The sequence below is a fragment of the Moschus berezovskii genome, chromosome 6 (genome assembly GCF_049115385.1).
Source record: "Moschus berezovskii isolate FMDL1 chromosome 6, NW_MosBer_1.0, whole genome shotgun sequence".
Lineage (NCBI taxonomy): Eukaryota > Metazoa > Chordata > Mammalia > Artiodactyla > Moschidae > Moschus > Moschus berezovskii.
Genome location: NC_142465.1, coordinates 86,752,521 through 86,774,946, shown reverse-complemented (window position 1 = coordinate 86,774,946; position 22,426 = coordinate 86,752,521). Strand labels below are relative to the sequence as shown.

Below are 22,426 nucleotides of genomic sequence, written 5' to 3'. Positions count from 1 at the left end.
GTCCCACCAAAATGAAACAGGGAATGCAATGGCTGTTAGAAAATATTTTGAAAGAAGGCAGCTGATCTACGTTTATTGAGTCGTATTTCTTTCTTTTAATAGCACAAAGAGCACAGGCCCTAGCAGCGCGCACATGCTCCTCTGTTCGCAGCCCGGCACAACCTGCGGCCATCCAGCAGGCCCTTCTTCCTGCAAGATGGCTCCTCCACGATGACCCTTCCGAGGAATCAGCGCGAGGTGCCACCTACGCGTCCAGAGGCGGCCCGCGGGCCTCGGTCCCCACCCCAGCCCCGAGGCCGGACTCGGTCGGATGCGCGACCGCACGCGTGATGTCTTTTTGACTCCCCAGACCTCGGCTCCTTTCGCGCCCTTCCTCCCACGCCCCTTTGTCCTGCGTTTCCTTCCCGCTGGTAAAGCGCGGTGGAAGGCAAGGCTTCCTCCCGTCCCCCGCGCGCGGCGAGCGGCGCTGCAGCCCCGGCGGGCGGCAGGGTCACGGCGCCCGGCGTGCGGGGGAGGACGCGGGGAGGCGCCTTCCCGGCTCCCTGAAAGCCGGAGCGCGGCGGCGGCGGCGGCGGCGGCGGGGGTCCCGCGGGCGGAAGTGAGAAGCCGGGCGTGGGAGGAGGCTGCGGCGGGGGCTGGCATCCCCTCCCGGCTGGCGGCCCGGGACGATCCGAGCGGGCAGAGCGCGCCGCCCCGGCCTTTTTTGGCGCGGACGGAGGCCGGAGGGGCCGGGGGGGCGCCGTAGAGGCCGAGCCACCGCCCCCGGGACCGGGAGGAGGGGCCGCCTCGGCCCGGAGAGGCTGGGCCGGCGCGGGCGGCCCCGCACCGCCGCCGCCTCCTCCCCGCGCTCCGCGGCCAGCCCGGAGCCCGGCGAGCGCTCGCGGGGGCGGGAGGCGAGCGCGCAGAGCTGGCGGGAGCCCCAGCCGCCCCCGGTTCCCCGGCCATGTCGGCCGACGAGATGGTGCAGATTCGCCTGGAGGACCGCTGCTACCCGGTGAGCAAGCGAAAGCTCATCGAGCAGAGCGACTACTTCCGCGCCCTCTACCGCTCCGGCATGCGCGAGGCCCTGAGCCCGGAGGCCGGCGGCCCCGAGGTGCAGCAGCTGCGCGGCCTCAGCGCCCCGGGCCTGCGCCTGGTGCTGGACTTTATCAACGCGGGCGGTGCCCGCGAGGGCTGGCTGCTGGGCCGGCGCGGGGAGCCGGGCGGCGGGGCCGAGGAGGAGGAGGAGGAGGACATGGACGAGGCGAGCCTGCTGTCTGAGCTGGTGGAGGCGGCCTCCTTCCTGCAGGTCACGTCCCTGCTGCAGCTGCTGCTGTCCCAGGTGCGGCTCACCAACTGCCTGGAGCTGTACCGCCTGGCGCAGGTGTACGGGCTGCCCGACCTGCAGGAGGCCTGCGTGCGCTTCATGGCCATCCACTTCCACGAGGTGCTGTGCAAGCCCCAGTTCCACCTCCTGGGCTCTTCTCCGGCCCCCGGGGATGTCAGCCTGAAGCAGAGGCTGAGAGAGGCCCGGATGACCGGGACTCCGGTCCTCGTGGCCCTGGGGGACTTTTTGGGGGGACCCCTGGCCCCTCACCCCTACCAAGGGGAGCCCCCGTCCATGCTCAGGTACGAGGAGATGACGGAGCGCTGGTTCCCGCTGGCCAACAACCTTCCTCCCGACCTGGAGAATGTCAGGGGGTACGGGGCTGCCATCCTGGACAACTACCTCTTCATCGTGGGCGGGTACAGGATCACCAGCCAGGAGATCTCCGCGGCGCATTCGTACAACCCCAGCACCAACGAGTGGCTCCAGGTGGCCTCCATGAACCAGAAGAGGTAAGCACCCAGCCAGCTACTGCGTTCCCGCGCATCCACCTGTTCCTGAAGCCATACGCCTCAGGTTGACTCCACTGAAGTCAACAGCAGTCACTGGAGGTTGTTTTGAGATGGGAATGGCTTGCTCGGGAGTGTTGTTGGCCTTGACTCAGGCAAAGTTCCCGATGAACTAAGAAATTGCAGAGAAACAGAGGCCCCCCAAGGAGGTCCGCCCGCTGAGTGGTTTTCCTAGCAAGTATTTTGCCTTCAGACGAATTGCCTTTTTTCGGTTTTCCTAGAAGGATACTTCCAAAGAAAGCTTTATTTAATTTTGCTTTTATTTTCTTTTAGGAACTAATCCTGATTGTAATGACACACGGGGCAGTAACCTGTAACACTGACTTTGGATGTTCTTGTTGATGACTTTGAAGCTTACCAATCTGTGATCAGAAAATAATCATTAGACTTCTACTAATATTAGCTATCCAGGATTACCTTCCTTGTTTTTTATTGTCTTTTGCATCTCACTTTTCTTCCCAGACAGTCTTCATCATGGACCCAAGACTTGAGCCTGGCATTGGTCACCTGCAGGATTAGAACATGATCATCCACCCCAACCTTCTCCCTTCCCATCCTGCAAATCCCTCTCAACATGCACTTGGGTGACTTGAAGAAAGGAAAAGGAAGAAATCAGGGGCAGGAAGAGGGAACAGAGTCAGGGATGGAATAGGAAGACAAGGGCAAAGAGCATTACAGAAAGAAGTGGTAGGAAAAAAACAAAACAAAATGATGGCAGAGCCCAAGATGGCCCAGAGCCATTCAGCAGTGGGGAGAAGAATCAATGTAACCCAAGAAAGGACAGGCATGCCCTTTCTTCTGGCCCATCTGTGTCCATCTCAAGCCCCTCCCCCCTCCCACCATGTTTCCTGCCCTGAAGTGTGGAACAAGGAGTTGGGGGACTCACAACTGCATAAAGAAAGTCTTAACAAGAATGAGAAGGTCATTACACAGATTTACTTGACTTAAGGTGCCCCTCTAGGCTGAGTGGGGGAGGGTACACTGGCTTTATTTCTACTATAATATAAAATTCAATTTGGAACATGTTGTTTGTTTTCTCATGGTAAAAAATGCATAGTTGTTCTAGAAAGCATGGTAACAGGGCAAAGAATGAAGAAGCAGAAAGACTTGTCACTTTTCTCATCCAAGTGCTAACCAGGCCTGACCCTGCTTAGCTTCCAAGATCAGACACATTCAGGGTAGTATGGCCGTAGACAGAAAGATCATTATTACTGCTTCCTCCTTGCGGGAGGTGATAACCATCTACAACAGGTTGGCGTATTTTCTTCTACCCTCTCTCTAGTGCATTATTTACACTGCTGTATTGAAAATCTGATATCGCAGTGTTACTTTTAAATGGATTCTAAGAGTTGTTGAAGCAAACAAGAAACATGCTTCGGTGATAGAAGATGCCGAGATCAGGGGTGGAAGGCCCAGCACGTTGGCACCTCTGCTCCCATGTCTCCTGCTATACATTTGGTGCTCAGCACACAAACCCAGCTCCACAACTCTTAACACAGCACCTCACATGATTCTTTTTTCTCTCCAAATCTCTGGTAGTCCTTCCCTGCCACCCCTGAAGGAACTCCTTACTGTCCTCTTTAGGGAGGAAAAAAAAAAGTATTCCAGTAATGCATGAATACATGCTTAGAAAAATTGAAACTGACATTGAAAAACCACGGAGTAAAAAATATGTGTATCTATAGACATATTAATGTAAATATATAAATACATAATATACATCACAAATGTATATTTATAAATACAGTAATGGTGGTTTACAGGGGGAAATATATATGTATGCATTTACATGTTGGGGTATATATGCATCTTATACATATTTTTACTGCAAAATTGTTTAGCTTATGCAGATTATTATGTCTCTGAGTTTTTTTCTGTGTCAGCAAATGTAGACCCCCCCCACTCTTGTTAATGGCTGTGTAGTATTCCAGCCTATGGATGCACAGTACTGTAATCAGTTCTTCCCTTATCATGAGCATTTAGGTCACTTTCATTTGCCATTATAAAAATCCCATATTGAACGTCTTTGAATATGTGTGCCTATCTTTGTTGGTATATGTTAGCTCTATATAGCAAACGCCTGGAATCCCTGGATAGGTGGAGCAAAGTATACATGCATTTTAAAGCTTGGTAGCTCCTGCCAAATTTCTCATCAAAAATTGATCTAATTGCCTCTCTTAGCAACAGTGTTTCAGCTTGCCAGTTTCCTAAATTATTGCCAAGATAAGACATTATGAACATTTTTTATCTTTACCATTATAATGGACAAAAACACTGGTGTGTATGTCTCTGCTTGGAAGAGAGATCGTTTGTTTCATATGTTTATTGCCCGTGTGTATATCTTTTTTAAATGGCCTTTCCCAGTTTTTAAAAATTGGCTTATCTTTTTTGTATTCATCTTAGAAATTCTTTTCTTGTATATAGATAATAACTCTTATCTATTAGATAATGTTGCACATGTTTTTCGTCTGCCTTTTTTTTTTTTTTAATCATAAAGGTCAAAAATGAAATGCCAGAAGTGACCAGGCGGATAGAGCCAGTGAGTAGAGGGGTTTGGAAGGGTTATGATGAACCGGAGAGTTACCAACCCACCGCAAGAGGGCGCCACATCGCGACCACAGCTGTTAATGCCATAGGCGTGAGGAATGGGGTTGCCAGGCATCGCAATTTTTAAATGTTGGCACCGTACGTCATTTAAAAAACAAGCAAGTCGACAACAACAAGAACTGGCCTTGTGAGCCTCCAGTTTGGGGCTTCATGTTTATAGGGTATTTTTATAGGAAAGGGAACTTCCCTGGTGGCTCAGCTGGTAAAGCGTCTGCCTACAATGCGGGAGACTCGGGTTCAATCCCTGGGTCGGGACGATCTCCTGGAGAAGGAAATGGCAACCCACTCCAGTATTCTTGCCTGGAGAATCCCATGGACGGAGGAGCCTGGAAGGTTACAGTCCGTGGGGTTGCAAAGATTCGGTCACGACTGAGCAACTTCACTTTCTTTTATAGGAAAAGCGTTTCAATATTTCGTAGTCAGTTTTGTCGTCTGGGTCCTATGAGCTTTTTATTTTGCTTAGGAAAGGCTTTCTACAAAGAAGGCTTTTACTAGGAGAGCCTGCATCTGTCTCGTGCTCTGTTACTTGTATCCGTCCGTCCGTCCTGTCGCTCAGTCGTGTCCGACTCTATGCGACCCCGTGGACTGTAGCCTATCAGGCTTCTCCATCCATGGGATTCTCCAGCAAGAATACTGAAGTGGGCCGTTTCCTTCTCCAGGGGATCTTCCCGACCCAGGGATCGAACCTAGGTCTCCCGCATTGGAGACCGACGCTTTAACCTCTGAGCCACCAGGGAAGAGGTTATAACATGTTTCCTGAATGTTCAGTAGTCCTAGTTCTTCACTGTGATTTGCTAAACCAGTTATCCCATGCTAATTTCCCTGTTTCCCAGTGGGCAGTTTAGCAATTCCGATATTAATAATGCATTTTTAAATTTTTGTAGCTTGGGAACCTATTTTATTGTCTTATAGCACAGAGACCCATTTGTTCTGTTTTATTTTAATTCTCTTGGTTATTCTTGATACATTTTCTCCTTCAGATATACTTTAGAATCTTCTTGTCAAGTCCTGTTAGAATTTTAACTGGAATTACATTGTATCATAGGTTAATTTGAAGGAGGATTCATAGTTCTCTGATACTTTGCAGATGGAAAAATGGTTTTTTTTTCCACGTATTGTGGGGAGGTTTTGGTCTTCAGGAAAGGTTTCTTTTGTTACCTTTGTCTGGTCTGTTTTTTTTTTTGGTTGTTGTTATAATTATTCTTAGGTATTTTCAAGTTATTGTTGTTCTTTCTACACAGATACCTTTTTTTCATTATATTTTTAGAATTGGGTGCCATATTGGAATTTTAACCTTCTTTTCTCCTTCATACTTTGACTGAGATCTGACAATCTCAACCAGGATTCCATCCCCGAACCCTCAACTGGACCAAATGATGAAATACCATGCTTTCTTTTCTAGCATACTCCTCACCCTGAATTGAAATTTTCTGTTTTTGTTTTTTTCTTTCTCTTCTGATTGGGACCTATTGCTTATTCAATGCTTATGTATATTCATACTGCTAACATGGTGAGCAATAAATGCTTTAAATGCATGGCTTTTTTGAACTGTGGAATATATTTTACATTATTGTAATAAAAGTGAATGTATGTTTTTGTTCTTTTAAAAATGTAACATTACAGTGAATATTTTTATTTTGTAAGTCATTGTAGTCATTTTAGTTACATAGAATCACTGAAAAATAATCGTAAGTAACATTTAATTGAACACTTACTCTGTACTAGGTACTGTCCCTACTGCTTTGCATGTATTGTCTCACTTATTCTTCTCAAGGATTATATTAGATCCCCGTTTTATGGAGGCAGAGGCTGAGGCACAGAAAGTAAATTCCTCAAGGTGTGTAAAAAGTGGAGTAGTGAGAGTGTCAGTGCTCAGTCATGCCTGACTCCTTGCGACCCTGTGGGCTGTAGCCCTCCAGGCTTCTCTGAGCATGGGATTTTTCAGGCAAGAATATTGGAGTGGGTTGCCATTTCCTTCTTCATGGCATCTTCCCAACCCAGGGATTGAACCTGGGTCTCCTACTTTGCAGGCGGATTCTTTACTATCTGAGCCACCAGGGAAGCCCTACTTGGAGCTTGGTTACTCTACTTTTTAAAAAATTGGTCAAGGTGTGTAAAAAGTAGAGCAACCAAAATTTAAATATTCATTGACTCAATATAACTGTTTGGAGCATTTGCATGTTTTGGCTTAATGACTGATAGTGACTGTCTTCATGAAAACCTTTAACTTTTCCTTTTAAAAATTATTTTCTTCCAAGAAGTCGAGCTCAGATATTTCACGATCCTGTGTTGCTTCTCAGAATTTCATCGCGTGTGTCTCAGCCCTCACGACAGCCTCTGTGCCAGCCTTGTTCTAGTCACTGTTGAATAAACCACAGTGATGATGTGGCTCTGCCCTGAAGGAGTTTAGAGTTGAATTTAGATGATGAGACAAATAAAAGTGAAACCTAGAATGGAATTATTGCTGGATAATGTGTCCAACACAGGCTCCGGAAACACTGGAAGAAACTTAGGAGACTGGAAGAAACCTTGAGTTGCAAGGGCAGATTTTGACCCCTGGTTACACAGCGTTACACATTTACCCCATTCACTTGCCTTTGCCGGGGTAACTGGACCATTGACAAAGGGATCAAAGACAGAGCAGCCTACTTTCCACAGGGACTGAACAGTAAAATGATCCCATAATCTTAAATAACAAGGGACAGGTGGAACTTAGACTCCCCTGGAACTGGGAGATTTATAAAGCCCTTTACACCCTGGAGAAAATGATGCTAAATGAACAGTGAAAGAAAGTAAAATTGCTCAGTCATGTCCGACTCTCTGCGACCCCATGGACTGTAACCTACCAGGCTCCTCCATCCATGGGATTTTCCAGGCAAGAATACTGGATTGGGTTGCCATTTCCTTCTCCAGGAGATCTTCCCCACCCAGGGATTGAACCCGGGTCTCCTGCATTGTAGACACACGCTTTACCATCTGAGCCACCAGGTGAACCAAAAAAGAAAAACATTTAGGATTGTGCCTTCTACTTGAAAACGGCAGTGAGTACACAGCACTGCTGGAGAGGCTGCTTTGAAGTCCAAGCACACAGTACTGCCCAGTGGTCTGAACGTGGATTTGACCTCTGGGGTTGTCAGGATGTAACTCTGCATGTGTAGAAGTTGTGTGCCCACAAACTTGCTTGCTTCCCTTCCTCGCTTTAATTTGTGATAACTTGCAGGAACTGGCACTGTTGCAGTCATCAGTTTGTTAACTTCTCTATTTCTAGAGTTGTCTCTAGTCTCTTCTGTTGCCCTGTACCCTTGCTCTGAAATCAGAGTAGGGTTGTTCCGCATGTGAGTACAGCAAGGCTGGGAGAGAAACCTACCAAACAAGTCCTTGGCCTGGAAGGAATTACACTTGTCCGCTTTGGCTGTCCTCTTTCCTCTGAGCCAAAGTTTATTTTAGAACTTTTCTAGAGTAATGGAACCTTTGAGAGATTTTGTCCTCTGTGCTGAATTGCAGTGGAGCCTCTGGATAGCATGAAGAAAAGTGTGTTAGTCACTCAGTCTTGTTCAACTCTGAGACCCCATGGAATTCTCCAGGCAGGAATACTGGAGTGGGTTGCCATTCCCTTTTCCAGAAGATCATCCTAACCCAGGGATTGAATCCAGGTCTCCCACATTGCAGGCAGATTCTTCACTATCTGAGTCACCAGGAAAGCCCCATGAAGTAAAGAAAACCATATGTCTATTCACCTCCTCCCCGCACCCAATATAATTTTGACCAACAGTTTAAATTGCTTTGTGTGTTAGGTTTTCTCAGAGATGGTTGGTAGTAGGGAGCAGGCATGACTACTTCTGTCTCCTAACCTTTCCTTCTCCCCTCACTGGACCCCAGGGCACCCTACTATGTGGGGAAGTCGCATAGGGGAAGGAGGAGACTGAAGGCCCTAGTGGTCCACAGACTGTGCCATCTTTCTCAGAGAGCTTGGGAAAGGATGGGAGAAAGGAGCGAGCTTTTCGCTCCCAAGTTTTACCCTAATGGTAACAGCTTTTCTAAGCAGCAAGGCCTGATGGTGGTTTACAGTTCTTGAGCTCTTACTCAGGGCTGCATGTTGTGGTCACTGCTTTAGATGTCCTCCAGGGTCTCTGTAAGGTGGGCCTTACTATTGGCTCCATTTTCCCCAAAAGGAAACGGAGGCACAGTGAGTTTCATTGAATGGCACTGTCAGCCTCTCAGACCCCAGTCATCCCGTGAAGCTACTACAGCTACAATGGCTGTAGAGGCTCTTGTTAGTCTTTGACACCCGTGTGCTGGTGGTTAGCATGCTTCACGTTCCTTAACTTTGAAGGAGGATTTCAAGAGCTTTTAATTTCTTCTAAGTGAAGTAGAAACTAGATCATCATCTAATTTTTCTCACTTTCATTTCTACCCACTGTTTAAGTCAAGTATGTAGCTACAGCAAATGATTATTTGATTTTAAAATCCTTTTTGCTTTCTGAATGGAGGCTGTCAGGGATCAATATTAGGAAAAACCCTATAAAAGTGATAATTAAAATAATTGCTATCTTGGAGTCATACCTTTACCCTGCAGGATGTGAAGAATGGAGGACTTACTTGCAGAAAATGGGAAAAGGCAAGAATTTATGGACATGAGAGTGCTTTGTACAGAAATCCAGCACTTTGTACTTTGCAGCCAGTGACAGCTGCAGTTGCCCGACAAGAAACTAATCCTCCTGAGGTTAAGGACATGCAGGCAGTGATCTCTTTCTGTAGATTACTCTTCTTAACTCTTAACAACATGCTTTTCTTTCCCCCACTTCACAAGTGGGGAAACTGAGACTCAACTGAGATTCAATGCCTTGTTCAAGGTCACAGAGATGTTTAGCAGGGGAGCTGAGACTTCCCCATACAAGCCTGGGTTCATAATCCTTGGCCGTCTGCCTCTTCATCAAGTGGCCTGTGTTTGGGTGGCAATTTCACCATAAATTCAATATTGAAAACTGTTTCTCTTTTCAAGTGAATTTGAGCATATTGGGGTCTGGAGAGATGGAGTTGTTTACTTTTAACTGCCTGTTCGTTCAGCCTCAGAAAGAAGTCCCTTACATATTGCACAGGACAAGTGATTATGCTGGAGGAATATCAAACACTGTTTTGATCTTACAAAATTTACTATCTGTGTACCTTTGGGGAACAAAAACAAATTGTGGGCTGGTAAAATTTAGTGCTTATTTACAAGCTTTATTTCCTTTGGTTCCCCAAATTTGCACACACAGAGAGGGCATCACGGTCAGATTTTAAGGACCACTGGCAGCAGGAAAGGTAAGCACCATTAACCAGGGACCCCCCAGTAACTGCCACCCCAGTGAAGTCTGTTGGCATGAAAAACTGAATGGCCGGTTGGGTTTAATGGACAGTATGAGGTTCTTGATGAAGAGTACTCTGTTTACTCTGTGATTTGAAAAACACAACTAAGCTAAAACTCATTTAAATGTAAACATTACAGGAACCGTTGAAAAAATCCTGATTTTTTAGTAGGTGGCTATTACGAACATACGTTCTATATCATAACGTATCATTGTTTATTAAACATCCGTCCAGCATGGCTACTTGTTCATTACTGCTTTTTAATCTACCCTCTTACATGCCTTTTTCCATTTCAACATTTAGAGCCTCTGCACCCCCATTCTTTAATAGGACATTGTTACTTTCGACAAAATCACCGTGTTGGTACTTTCTGATATGCTGTGTGCTGTGGTGGTCTCCACCGCCCTGGGATGCGTGTGGTTTACACACTTGAGACGAAGGTCAGATAGCTGGTTATCGCCAGAGCAGGTCCAGAGCCAGATCTGCAGCTCTGTGCTGCTGCTCGTATAAGTGTAAAGTTGAGATCGTTGCTTGTATCACAGTCAACTGACCCAGCACTTCCAAATGCTTATCCTTCCTAGCCTTCAAGGAGTCCATTAATCCCTGTACTACAGTGAAAGAAATTAATCTTTTCTTTTCTATCCAAAAGTCATGAAACTTTTATTTAGTGTCTGAAGCCAATAAGCAACTTATTTGTATTACTGAATATGAATCTTAAAAGCAATACATTTCTCTTTTTAAAATTGTTTACTCTTGTGACAGGTGAGCATTTGTTGATATCTGTTATTAGTTGAGTTAACATGTATGAATACTCTTACAATGCCAGATCAAAATATTTCTATTTAGTTCAGTGCTTACCTCCCTCTACTTTGTATGTTGCAAAGCAATGTAGAAGATGCCTTCATATGAGGGGGATGGGTGAGCCATCTGCTTGAGTGAACTCTTGGTAAATGGGTGTTTGGACCACCCTGTAGAAAACATTGCATGTGCTTGTCTGTGTAGGCAGTGCTGATGTATGCCTAGGATGGAGCCTACCCCCTAGGAGTAGAGACTGGCAAGGGAGTGGAGTGGGTACTTGCTCCTACTCTTGAGAGAGGATTGAGTTTATTTTTTAATCAATCTACTTATTATTGAAGTATAGTTGATTTACAGTGTTGTGAGTTTTTTCTTTCTGAGTGAAGTGTTTTTTACAACAATCTTTATTATTTTTTTTACTGGATACAGAGGTCTTAAGTTTAGCATATACAAAGTGTCTTTGATTCTTGGTTTAAACTAAGCAAGGTTAGTCCTTGTTACATTGAATTGCTTACCTTCAACACTTAAAGTTTGGAGAATGCACCATTCTTGTGGCTTCTTGGGGATGGGTGAAATCTTGGATGCTATTCCATCGTTCCTCTGTCCCTAGGCACAATAACACCCCACTTGGAGAGCTCATTTCCTTCAAATACCCAGAAGATTCCACACACAGCTTTAGCAGATTGTGCCATGGTCTTCAGAGTGATCAGAAGAACTGACTTTGTGGGACTTTGTTTCTCTTTTGCAGGTCTAACTTCAAGCTCGTGGCTGTTAATTTCAAACTCTACGCCATTGGTGGGCAGGCCGTTTCTAATGTTGAGTGTTACAACCCTGAGCAGGATGCCTGGAATTTCGTGGCACCCTTACCAAACCCTCTGGCTGAGTTTTCTGCATGCGAGTGTAAGGGGAAAATTTATGTCATTGGAGGATACACTACCAGAGGTAAGTGAAGGCCTGGAACGTGGTCCTCCTCCATGTGAGCTTTGGCAACCTGGGGGAGGACGGGAGGGGCTGGCGGAAGCCCTCTAGTGCATACCAGCCTGATATTATGTATTACTTACTGTATATTTGCATATCTGGAAAAAAGAGCATCCTGTGGGATGTCAAAGAGGGATCTTTGATGTCTTTGTATGAGCATGAAAATTGCATGGTGTGGGAGGAGCTGTGAAGAAAACATATATTTTCTTCCTGCTCTGGAAATCCCACCCTGTAGTCAGCCATCCTGTGACTTCGCTGGATAATTCCTACCTTTTTCTCAAATGTACACTGAACCTGCCTCGTCTAACACTAGAATTTAGTGCCAATGCATCCTTGCAGGTCCTTCTTTTCACTTTCTCCCTTGTGTTTGGGCAAAAACATATGGGATACAGATTCCAGAAATTCAGCTCCAGGCTGTTCACATATCATAGGAGTAACAAGAGCATGAAGAGCGTTCTTTCTTGACCAGCAGTGGGAGGTGGTTGTGCTGTTTATTAAACCATAAATATGTGTTTTCTGGGCTTTACTGGTGGCTCAGATGGTAAAGAATCTGCCTGCAATGGGGGAGACCTGGGTTCAATCCCTGGCTGGGGAAGATAGCCTGGAGAAGGGAATGGCAAGCCACTCTAGTATTCTTGCCTGGAGAATTCCATGGACATAGGAGTCTGGCAGGCTACAGTCCATGGGGCTGCAAAGAGTTGGACACGACTGAGTGACTAATGGGCTTCCCAGATGGTTCTAGTAGTAAAGAACCCACCTGCAAATGCAAGAGACTTAAGAGACATAGGTTTGATTCCTGGACCAGGAAGATCCCCTGAAGGAGGGCATGGCAATCCACTCCAGTATTCTCACCTGGAGAATCCCATGGACAGAGGAACCTGGCAGGCTACAGTCCATACGATTGTAAAGAGTCAGACACAACTGAAGTGACAGCATTCAGTACGCACATGTGTTTTCTACTTTGTTTGGTGGACATTTTATAGTTAATGATTTGAAAATAACAAGCTTCTCCTGCAGGTTTTATACTCCTAGTCTTGGTAGGGAGTATCTCACAGCTTGTAAAATATTTTTTTTATTGGAGTATAATTGCCTGATAGCTCAGTTGGTAAAGAATCCGCCTACCATGCAGGAGACCCCAGTTCGATTCCTGGGTCGGAAGATCTCTTGGAGAAGGGATGGGCTACCCACTCCAGTATTCTCAAGCTCCCCTGGTGGCTCAGCTGGTAAAGAATCAGCCTGCAATGCAGGAGACCTGGGTTCAATCCTTGGGTTGGGAAGATCCCCTGGAGAAGGGAAAGGCTACCCACTCCAGGATTCTGGCCTTTAGACTTGCATGGACTGTATAGTCCATGGAGTTGGACACGACTGAGCGACTTTCACTTTCATGAGTTGCCTTACAATGTTGTGTTAGTTTCTCCTGTACAGCAAAGTGAATCAGCTGTATGTTCACATATATTCCCTCTTTTTCAGATTTCCTTCCCATTTAGGTTACCATAGAGCACAGAGTAGAGTTCCCTGTGCTATACAGTATGTTCTCATTAAACTATTTTATACGTAGTATCAATAGTGTATATATGTCAATCTTAATCTCCCAATTCATCCCACCCCTTCTTCCCCGCTTGGTGTCCACATGTTCCTTTCTTATGTCTATGTCTCTATTTCTGTTTTGCGGAGAGGTTCATCTGTACCATTTTGTCTAGATCCCCTATATGTTAGCATGTGATGTTTTCCTGTTTCTGGTTTACTTCACTCTCATCTCTGCAATGGCATGATTTCATTGCTTTTTATGGCTGAGTAATATTCCATTGCGTATATGTACCGCATCTTCTTTATCCATTCATCTACTGATGGATATTTAGGTTGCGTCCATGTCTTGGCTGTTGTAAATACTACTGCAGTAAACATTGGGGTGCATGTATCTTTTGGAATTATGGTTTTCTCTGGGCATACACCTAGAAGTGGGATTACTTGTTCATATGGTAGTTCTACTTTTAGTTTTTTAAGAAAGCTCCATACTGTTCTCCATAGTGGCTGTATCAATTTACGTTCCCACCAACAGTATAAGAGGTTTCCTTTTCTCCACACCCTCTCCATAGATTTTTCATAGATTTTTCTGATGATGGTCATTCTGACCCGTGTGAGGTGATATTATATTGTAGTTTTGATTGGCGTTTCTCTAACAGTGATGTTGAGTGTCTTTTCATGTGCCTCTTGGCCAACTGTTTGTCTTCTTTGGATCCTCTTCTGTCTCTTACAAGGACACACTTCTCCTTGGATTTAGAGTCGCCTGGGTTATCCAGAGGATGGTCTCTTCTTTAGATCCTTAAGTAAGATTATATCTGTAGAGATCCTTTTCCCAAAAAAAGTGGCATTCAAAGGTTCTGGGGGTTAGAAGATGAACATATCTATCCAGGGGCCACCATTCAACCTTCTATGGGTGGTGTTTTTATTTATACATTCAAGGATGCTGACGTGGGAAGAGAAGTGCATGGGGAGCAGTGAGGTTTTTCTTTTTCACACAAATTTTTCATCACTTGTCCCTAGTGACTCTCCACTGATGATAAGATATCCGTCCACTTTTCCTCTACAAATAATTGAAAGAAAATGAAACCTAGCAGTCACTTCTTTCACTTCAGCACTGGTGTTCAGGTTATAGTGGTCAACTTTATAGACTTAACTAAACCGTAGACCCCAGAGAAATCCTGTGTGTACATATGTACCTCTGTGTGTATCTGTGTGTCTTCTCTCCTAGGAAAGTAAATACAGTTATTTACTTTTGTGCATTTCTAAGAATTCTGATTCCTCCCTAGATTTAGTGACACAGAATGTGCCCTGTGGGCTGACCCAATGCACACACAGCCCTTGGTTTCTCTTCTACCCCAGAGTCGGGAAGCCCTGACAGGCAGCACTGTAACTCAAAGAGGACTCTGCTGGCAGATTTCCTAGTTTTTCCATGGCCCTGGCTGAGCAAATGCTCTTTAGATTTGACCTGGAAAACCCTTGCTTGTGTGTTTTCTAGTTTCACAGGCCACTACGAATGTGCCTTCTTCACTTGGGCCACCCACTGTGATCCCTGACCCGGCTTCCCTGAGCCAAATCCCCATGACGGGATGGTTGGGTGACGTGGATGGATGGCTGTTTGTGGAAGGGCTGAAAATGAGTTTTCTACGATGAGAGGGCAGGCAGCTCCTTGTCCTCTGAAGCCCCCTCCTCCTCTGCTTGGGCTCATCCCAGCACTTCCTAATAGTTCCTTGTCTTTAAAATAAGACATCATAATTGCCATGAAAAAAAAAAAAAAAATCAGGAACTGAAGTTGGGTTTTTAACCTACTCACTTAAGTCAGGTGATACTTTTAAAATTTAGTAAGGGATAATTCATCATTTTAATGATAACTGTTTGATTATTTTAATTCTTTGGCCAGCACTGAAGAAATGAAGTTCAATAGATAGTAGTAGTAACCACTAAAGGGAAGGGGGGTGATTTGTTAAATGTCAGAGTCAACTCTCAGTGTAAATGCAAAAAGATCATTCCACCAACTCAAACCTCATCATGGCCTGAGCCCTTGTTAGGTGAGGTGAGAAAACATTTACAGAAGACCTGGAAGGACCTTCAAACTTGGACCTGAGAAATAAATACACTGACGCTTGGCCAGAATAAGTCCTTTATTCGTAGGATGGGGAACCAGGTTACTCAGGAGTACTTGTTGGTAGATTAGTAACTAGACTCCCTAGTGCTGTCTCCTAGAATGTCCCCTTTTCCCCTGTGCCCTCCTCAAGGCACTTGACTTGTAGCAGAGAGCACGGTGGAGCTTTAATTACAGCCCTCTGTGGGTGGGTCCTTCTGTCTCAGGAGGAAGTACTGCTCCCAGTTTCTGCAGCGATCAAAAGGCTGCGGCTTTCGTTGAACGTCAGTTCCCAAGCTGACCTGTCTCTTTACACTGATGTTGTTTAAAAAACAACAGACAGAAAGTTCATTCGGATAATTCAGAGCATTTTTAATTTTTTTTTTTTTTTTTGCTGAGGCTAAAATATTTCATTTATTCTTCCCTTGAGGAAAGAAAGAATAAAAGAACAATTTTTTAAAAAAAGAAAAAGGAAACTAGATATTTTCAATTTCATAAGCATTTTTCAAAGGGACTAGGCAACAATTTTCCTTGAAACAGGTATAAATTGAAAATGATGTTAGAGTGGTGTTTCATCTACCATCCGATTATATCCACACAATAATTAACCATCTCAGGACTTCCTGGTGGTCCAGTGATTAAGACTTCTCATTCCAGCATAGGGGGTGTGGGTGCAATCCCATATGCCTCGGGGCCAAAAAATCACAAAACATAAAATAGAAATAATATTGTAACGAGTTCAATAAAGACTTTAAAAAATGGTCCATGTTAAAAGCAAATATATATATATATATATATATATATATGTAACCATCTCTTGTGAAATGGGCAAGGGGAGGGGAAAGAGCCGTTCTCAACGCATCTCTGGTGTTACAGTTGGGAAACAGAATTGCCCAGCGATTCTGGCTTGAAGGCCAGAGGTAAGATTTATTTTCTTGCATCTCTCTGACTTGCAGCTCTGCCTCCTTTCCGTCAGACGGCCCCAGATATCCCGCTCAGCTCACTTGGCGTGTTTCATAGAATCTGTTGTCAAGAATAGATCCTCTTGGGCTCAGCCTGTCATTTGCGTTAGGCAGCCACTCGTTCTGTTAGGTACTGATGAGGGCTCTCTGAGGCTCGATTCTTCCTACACTGGCCTGGTGGTTCTCCAGGGTGCAGGGGTCCCAGGGAGGAGCGGCTGCTCCGTCACAGCGGCTCACCTCCCTGGCCCGAGCGGCTCTGAGAGCCAGCCCGGGAAGGACGTGCCCGAATGCCAGCCCAGTGGGGAGGATTCTACACGTATCTCCTCCCAGCCATTTCCCAAACTACTTTCCCAACTTTCCGGACGCAGTCTGGCCTCTGTGGGAGGCAGTCATTCAAGCGGAGGCAGGCGCGCACGTGCAGCCGCGGGCTGCCGGCGCCCCCCGGGGGGTGTCCTCACGCGGCTCCTCTCTGCCTTTCAGACCGGAACCTGAACATCCTGCAGTACTGCCCCTCCGCCGACCTCTGGACTCTCTTCGAGACGTGCGACGTCCACATCCGCAAGCAGCAGATGGTGTCGGTGGAGGAGACCATCTACATCGTGGGGGGCTGTCTGCACGAGCTGGGGCCCACGCGAAGGGGCAGCCAGAGCGAGGACATGCTCACCGTGCAGTCCTACAACACCGCCACCCGCCAGTGGCTCTACCTCAAGGAGAACACATCCAAGTCGGGCCTTAACCTGACGTGCGCGCTGCACAACGACGGCATCTACATCATGAGCAGAGACGTGACGCTGTCCACCAGCCTGGAGCACCGAGTTTTCCTCAAGTACAATATCTTTTCAGATAGCTGGGAAGCCTTCAGGCGTTTCCCAGCTTTTGGACACAATTTGCTGGTCTCTTCTCTTTATCTGCCCAATAAAACAGAAACCTGACTGAATTGACCTAGAATTGAAAGAGAAACCTGGTTCAAGACCAAAAAACACAGCTGTCCAATTTCCAGAGAGACTGATTTTTAAAGGGAAAATGTGAGTTTTAGGTCATTTATACAGAAGCTGTAAATAAGCTTACTTGAACTAATTACTTGAAAACTTGTGGGGAAAAAAGAGAGACCAACTTTATTTTTCTTTAATTATTGATTTTTAAATTATGGGAGCAAATCCATGATAATGTTTTTTGTACAAATGTGATACCCTTGGGCCAATGTCTGAAACTGATCTTCAGAAAGAAGATTCATTGTGCCTGTTTAGTAAAGGGCCAAAGTCAAAATTGGTAAGAATGCTAAAGATGATTTTTAAATCTGTTTTATTTAGGTCACTTGAAATATCATCGATACCTTAAGTGAAAGGTTTTTTTTGTTGTTGTTATTAATGTACTTGACAAACATGAATATTAATGCTTTCTCCCCTGGTCACACCCACCTATGTTGCAGTGTGTTTAAACTAGGGTTCTGTGTTCATTTATTTTATTTGCACATGACTTTCCAGGAAACTTACACCAGTGGAACCCAACACCCAGTCCTCCCCCAAACCTGTGTAACAACATTCTCAGCTATTTTTCAAGTCTTTTTTTTTTAACAGTAATGAATGCTGAGTAAATAGGCCGGTATAACCTCTTATTTCATTTATGTAGCAGATTGCAGATTTGTGTGGTCAGATAGGTTATATTGCTAGGCATTCTGTATTTCTTAAAAAAGAGGATATATTGTTTAAAAGAATGGATCTCTATATTTTTTAAACCGAGTCTTAAATAGGAAGGGAAGGAAGCGCCAAATAAGAGGAAAAAAATGCCTTTGAAAGTTACTTTTACCGAATGTATTTGACCTAGTTCTTTAAGTTTGAAAGTGTAACTTTGTACTTAGGTCAGACACCTTTCAGATTTAATCTTGGCTTTTTAATTCATGCTTTGCTTTTGTGGGGTAAGGTGAGGCTAGCTTTGAAACATTTGTGCTAGAGAGAGGGAAAGAAGCCCCTAGAGATGGAGTAGCATCTTCTGGGACTTCTGAAATTTGGTAAGGTGCTCTATTTGCCTATTTGGAACCCAGTTCAAGCAGTTGTTTGTTTACAGTAAGTAGTTAACAATGAATAAAATTTTCTGCCAGTCATAGATCAGCATTTCTTTAAAAATATACGGGCATCTCTTGGATATACTGCAGTTCAGTACCAGACCACTGCAATAAAGCAAATTGAAAGGATTTTTGGGTTTCCCAGTGCATGTAATGGTTATGTTTACACTATACTATATAGTCCATTAAGTGTGCAATAGTATTATGTCTTAAAAAAAGTCCGTACCTTAATTTTAAAAATACTATTATTATTAAATACTGCTAACCATTATACCTGACAAAGTGGGGTTGCCACAAATCTTCAATTTGTAAACAGCATATTAATCTGCAAAGTATAGTAAAGTGAAGCACCATGAAATGAGTTGTGCCTGTATATACACATGGAAAGCAATTTTATTTCCATTGAAAAACATTTTTTGAAGTCCTCTTGATTTTTTTGCTTGGACTAACTTTAAACTGTGAGCTGGATCCTGTCGTTTTGTCCTAACATTCCAGTTTCAGCGTGCCTCACTTTAAGAAGGTCCTGTAGATAAACAAAAACTGTTAGGGCAAATTCATGCATTCAGCATGCTTACCGATGCCTCCAGTATGCATTCAATGGGCAGGTGGACACAGAGGAGTGATGACCTTAACAGGCTTCAGTTTATGCAAGGAGCCACTACAGGGTTTCTTCACAACTATGACCTCCTAGTATATTTAAAATAAGGGTCTGGTTGTAAAAAATTCTAGTTGCACAACTTTTCAGGAATACTTCTGTTAGGTAAAATGAGGTAAGAATTGTGGACATGGAGATAGATCTTTGTGTCTTGTTACCAAATAATCTTATCAGTACTCTCCTTACAACAATATTGAAGGGTTTCTAAGCCATATCCATTTATTCTGAAATACTTAGCCTTCTTTTTCTTTTTTTAAAAGAACAAACTCTGAACTGAAATTTTATTGGGAATAGTACTTTAATAATAGATTTATATTAATTTATATTCATTATAGAATTGAATTTCCAGTGACCAATAATTTCATTACATATATTTAAAAATCTAATTTATTTTAGATAGTGTTAACTTGTGTTACTATAGATCTTAGCATCTTTAAAGCTTAACCTTATATATTCCGAAGATTATAGCCAGTTGAATTAATTCTGGACAAACAGTTGGCGATTAGCTCGTAAATACCCACATTATAAGAAATACAAAATTATTCCTGCCAACCAGTTCTCTTCTTGATTACATTCTTTGGATCTATTTTCCTCATGCCAACAATTAGCTTCTTTGACCAAGTGAAGGCATACTCTCATCCACAAGGCTCTTTTTATAAACCAAGTTTAATGTGTGTGTGCATCTGTGTGTGTGTGTAACAAGTGTGCATGCACACACACAGGCATCTGGCATATTAAGCTCTAAGATACGCAGACTCTAACAAGACTTCCTCGGGGCTGCCAGCAGTGCTTAGGCAAAACAGAAAGTGCGGTAGGAGAGATCTGTGGATTTGGGACTTCCTTCCTGCTGTACACATTAGCTGTGTTGATGTTTTGAGGGTAATTTTAATTTAGCTTCATGCTCTCACCGGTGCCAATGTTGTACTGAAGACTGTACCTGTGATGAAGGCAATGTTGCTTGAAAGTCTCCCTTTATTGCCTCTCTTTCTCCAACTGCGTTTTCATTTTCAGAGATGCTTCTGAGGGGTTCTGCCCTCCCACTGTGGAGAGGGGAGTTACTGGGAAGACCTGAACGCTGGCCACCTTGCCAGAAGCACCCTATTTCACTGAGTATGGTCTGAGTGTGAATTGTTAGAGGGAAGTTATTGGTTCTCCCTGTCATTCCTTCTGGCTTCCTTTTCTCAATCCTTCGTTTCTGAGGCCCCTCCCTTTAAACATTTGTCTGATGAATGTATAGGAGTTGATTATTTCAACTATATTTGTTAAATCTTAACAGTGAAGTACTGAGAAGGTTGTGGATACTAGTAAGAAACAAGTAGATTAGGATTAAGCATGAATACCAAAGAGAATTTAACTCTGCCATTTTTTTTAAAAAAACAAAATCCTAAGTAATTCCAAATGCCTTAGATATCAATTAAAATTGTTCTGAGATGGACAAAACTCTCTACCGGGAGAGTAATCAAGTACATGCCTGTTCTCTTTTGATAAACCATTACTCATTGAGCATTGTGAATGCCGTGTTTTCAGATTTCTAGGTAAAGTCATGACTCTATTTTGGCTGCACAGGTAAATCGAGTGTGAAGGCTTTGCTGTCCTGGTCGACCAGCACTTAATAAGCAGGGGCTTAATGCAGAACACTTGAGAGACAACATAGCAACAGAAAGGGAATATGGGTGAGTCCTTCACTGGATGCCTTTCTCCTAGACTAGGGCTGGGGAAGATGAAACACCGTGCCACCATTCTTTCAAGGTGGCATTACGAGTAAGCAGCACTTTTTGCCTCTGTGGCAGAAATTGGTCTTAAAAATCCATGTCTTTAATGCTTCCAGGCATCTATTACCAGCCCATCAGAGTGAGATGAGGTCTCTTTGTCATCCCTGCCTTAGGCAGAGGAGTGAATGAATTACATGAGTAGACACCACCCAGAATGGCTGTGAAAGCAGTGAGCTGATTCAGCTGTTTTCTGGTTTCCCAAAATACGTATTAAATCTCTATCATGTGCAAGAAAGTGCTAAGAAGTGGGGAGACAGACGTAAGTAAACCACCATCCCTAGCCTTGAAGACCTTGCAGCCTTGTGAAAATGTTTGCTGTGACCGTCTTAATCTTGTCTGGAAGATGCCCGCTTTCGTCAGGTGCACTGGCGTGTGTTGCATTCCTGCGTCTTCAGTCCTGGCCCCAGTCTGTCCCTTACCTTACGGTTGACTAACGATCATCATACTAGCTGATTCATACCGGCTACACACTTGATTTAAACATCCTATCCTATGGGTTTTCTTTTTCTTTTTCACTGTATGCTCTTTTCTCACTACTTTCCATAGTCTTCTCTGTACTTCATTTTCCTGAGAAGGATGATATGAGATTGGCTTTATTTAAAAATACTTAGTAGGCACCATGGCTTATGGAGCTGAGAGCTCAGCAGCTTGACCCCGTGAGAATGATGAGCAAAGCCAGGGAGGCAGGTATTGGGAGAGAAGCCAGCTGTTCACGTGTGTGTTTATACCTATGCCTTTAACACACTTTGATTAAAAAAAATTAATAAATGGACATCTAGATACTAGTCCTGACTGAGAGTTAGTTGATTTCTGCCTTTGTGATAACTATTAAAAGGTATATTTCATTCACATAAGGGTATTTTTTTTCCATTTGCTGGTGTTAACTTAGGAACACAATATAAAATACACACCAATTGACACAGACTGATTTTAGCACTTAACATAACTATTTTTATCCATTCATTCCTGTAGGAGACAGATTAAATGTAAAAGATGGTCAATTTTGAGTTGCAAAAGGGTGCTGAAATGATTTTGATGGGGTTGGCTGGTGCTTTGTCAAGTGGATGTCAGAGTTTATTACTAGTAAAGAAAAGGAAAATGTAATTTGCATTATTATGCCGTTTTTCTAAAAAAACTTAATAAGGACTCTTTAGATGTCTCTACAATGTTTTCATATCTAGTGGTCATTTTAGAAAAAAATGGTAATCTATAGAATGAATAGTTATGTTTTGTTATGATTGATACTTTCTTGGTTAAAATGGTTGTATTGTGTCTTCAATTTCCAGTGTGGCTTAAAATGTAAACATTCACATGATTCATTTAAATACAATGATGCCTATGAAGCACTCACTCAAACAGCATTCCTTTTGTGTTTAGAAATACAGAAGAAAATCTCTTCAAATAAAATAGTTCTAAATCGGTGTTTGTTGTCCATTAAGTACCAGCTGTGTACTCAGGGCTGACCAGGGCTGGAGGGGGTGCTGACCAGGTGTCTGTTGGTGGGAGCTCCTGATTGACTGGAAGGCCAGATTAACCTGTGAGCCAGTTAGTGGAGGAAGAACCACGTGGAGTGTCTTATGAAAACTGTTAATGTTTGAAGAAGATGGATCTGGGAGGAGGAGTTCTGAATCCTTACAGTTCTGAATAAAAGAATGAAGTCAAAATCCCATAGCTTACCAATTATGGCCCCGCACGATCTGTTCCTCCCTGTGTTTTCTACCATTTCCCACTGTTTTAAACACCTCTTAC

At 44.0% G+C, this 22,426-nt stretch overlaps 1 protein-coding gene and 1 pseudogene across 1 annotated transcript; one reads left to right on the top strand and one right to left on the bottom strand.

The window, feature by feature from the left end:
* Positions 1–244: 244 nt before the first annotated feature.
* On the bottom strand, positions 245–945 carry LOC148777677 (uncharacterized; annotated as a pseudogene).
* On the top strand, positions 807–22,098 carry KLHL42 (kelch like family member 42). Its single transcript, XM_055395510.2, has 3 exons — positions 807–1,818; positions 11,375–11,568; positions 16,669–22,098. Exons 1-3 carry the CDS (start codon positions 944–946, stop codon positions 17,118–17,120), a joined length of 1,521 nt encoding a protein of 506 aa, XP_055251485.1. The 5' UTR covers positions 807–943; the 3' UTR covers positions 17,121–22,098.
* The last annotated feature ends 328 nt before the right edge of the window (positions 22,099–22,426 follow it).

Bases quoted from the DNA above. Each gene is read 5' to 3' on its own strand.
- KLHL42 (XM_055395510.2), top strand. From the start codon at position 944: ATGTCGGCCGACGAGATGGTGCAGATTCGCCTGGAGGACCGCTGCTAC. The intron at 1,819-11,374 runs GTAAGCACCCAG...TCTCTTTTGCAG, and splicing joins GCCTCCATGAACCAGAAGAG to GTCTAACTTCAAGCTCGTGG. The intron at 11,569-16,668 runs GTAAGTGAAGGC...TCTGCCTTTCAG, and splicing joins TGGAGGATACACTACCAGAG to ACCGGAACCTGAACATCCTG.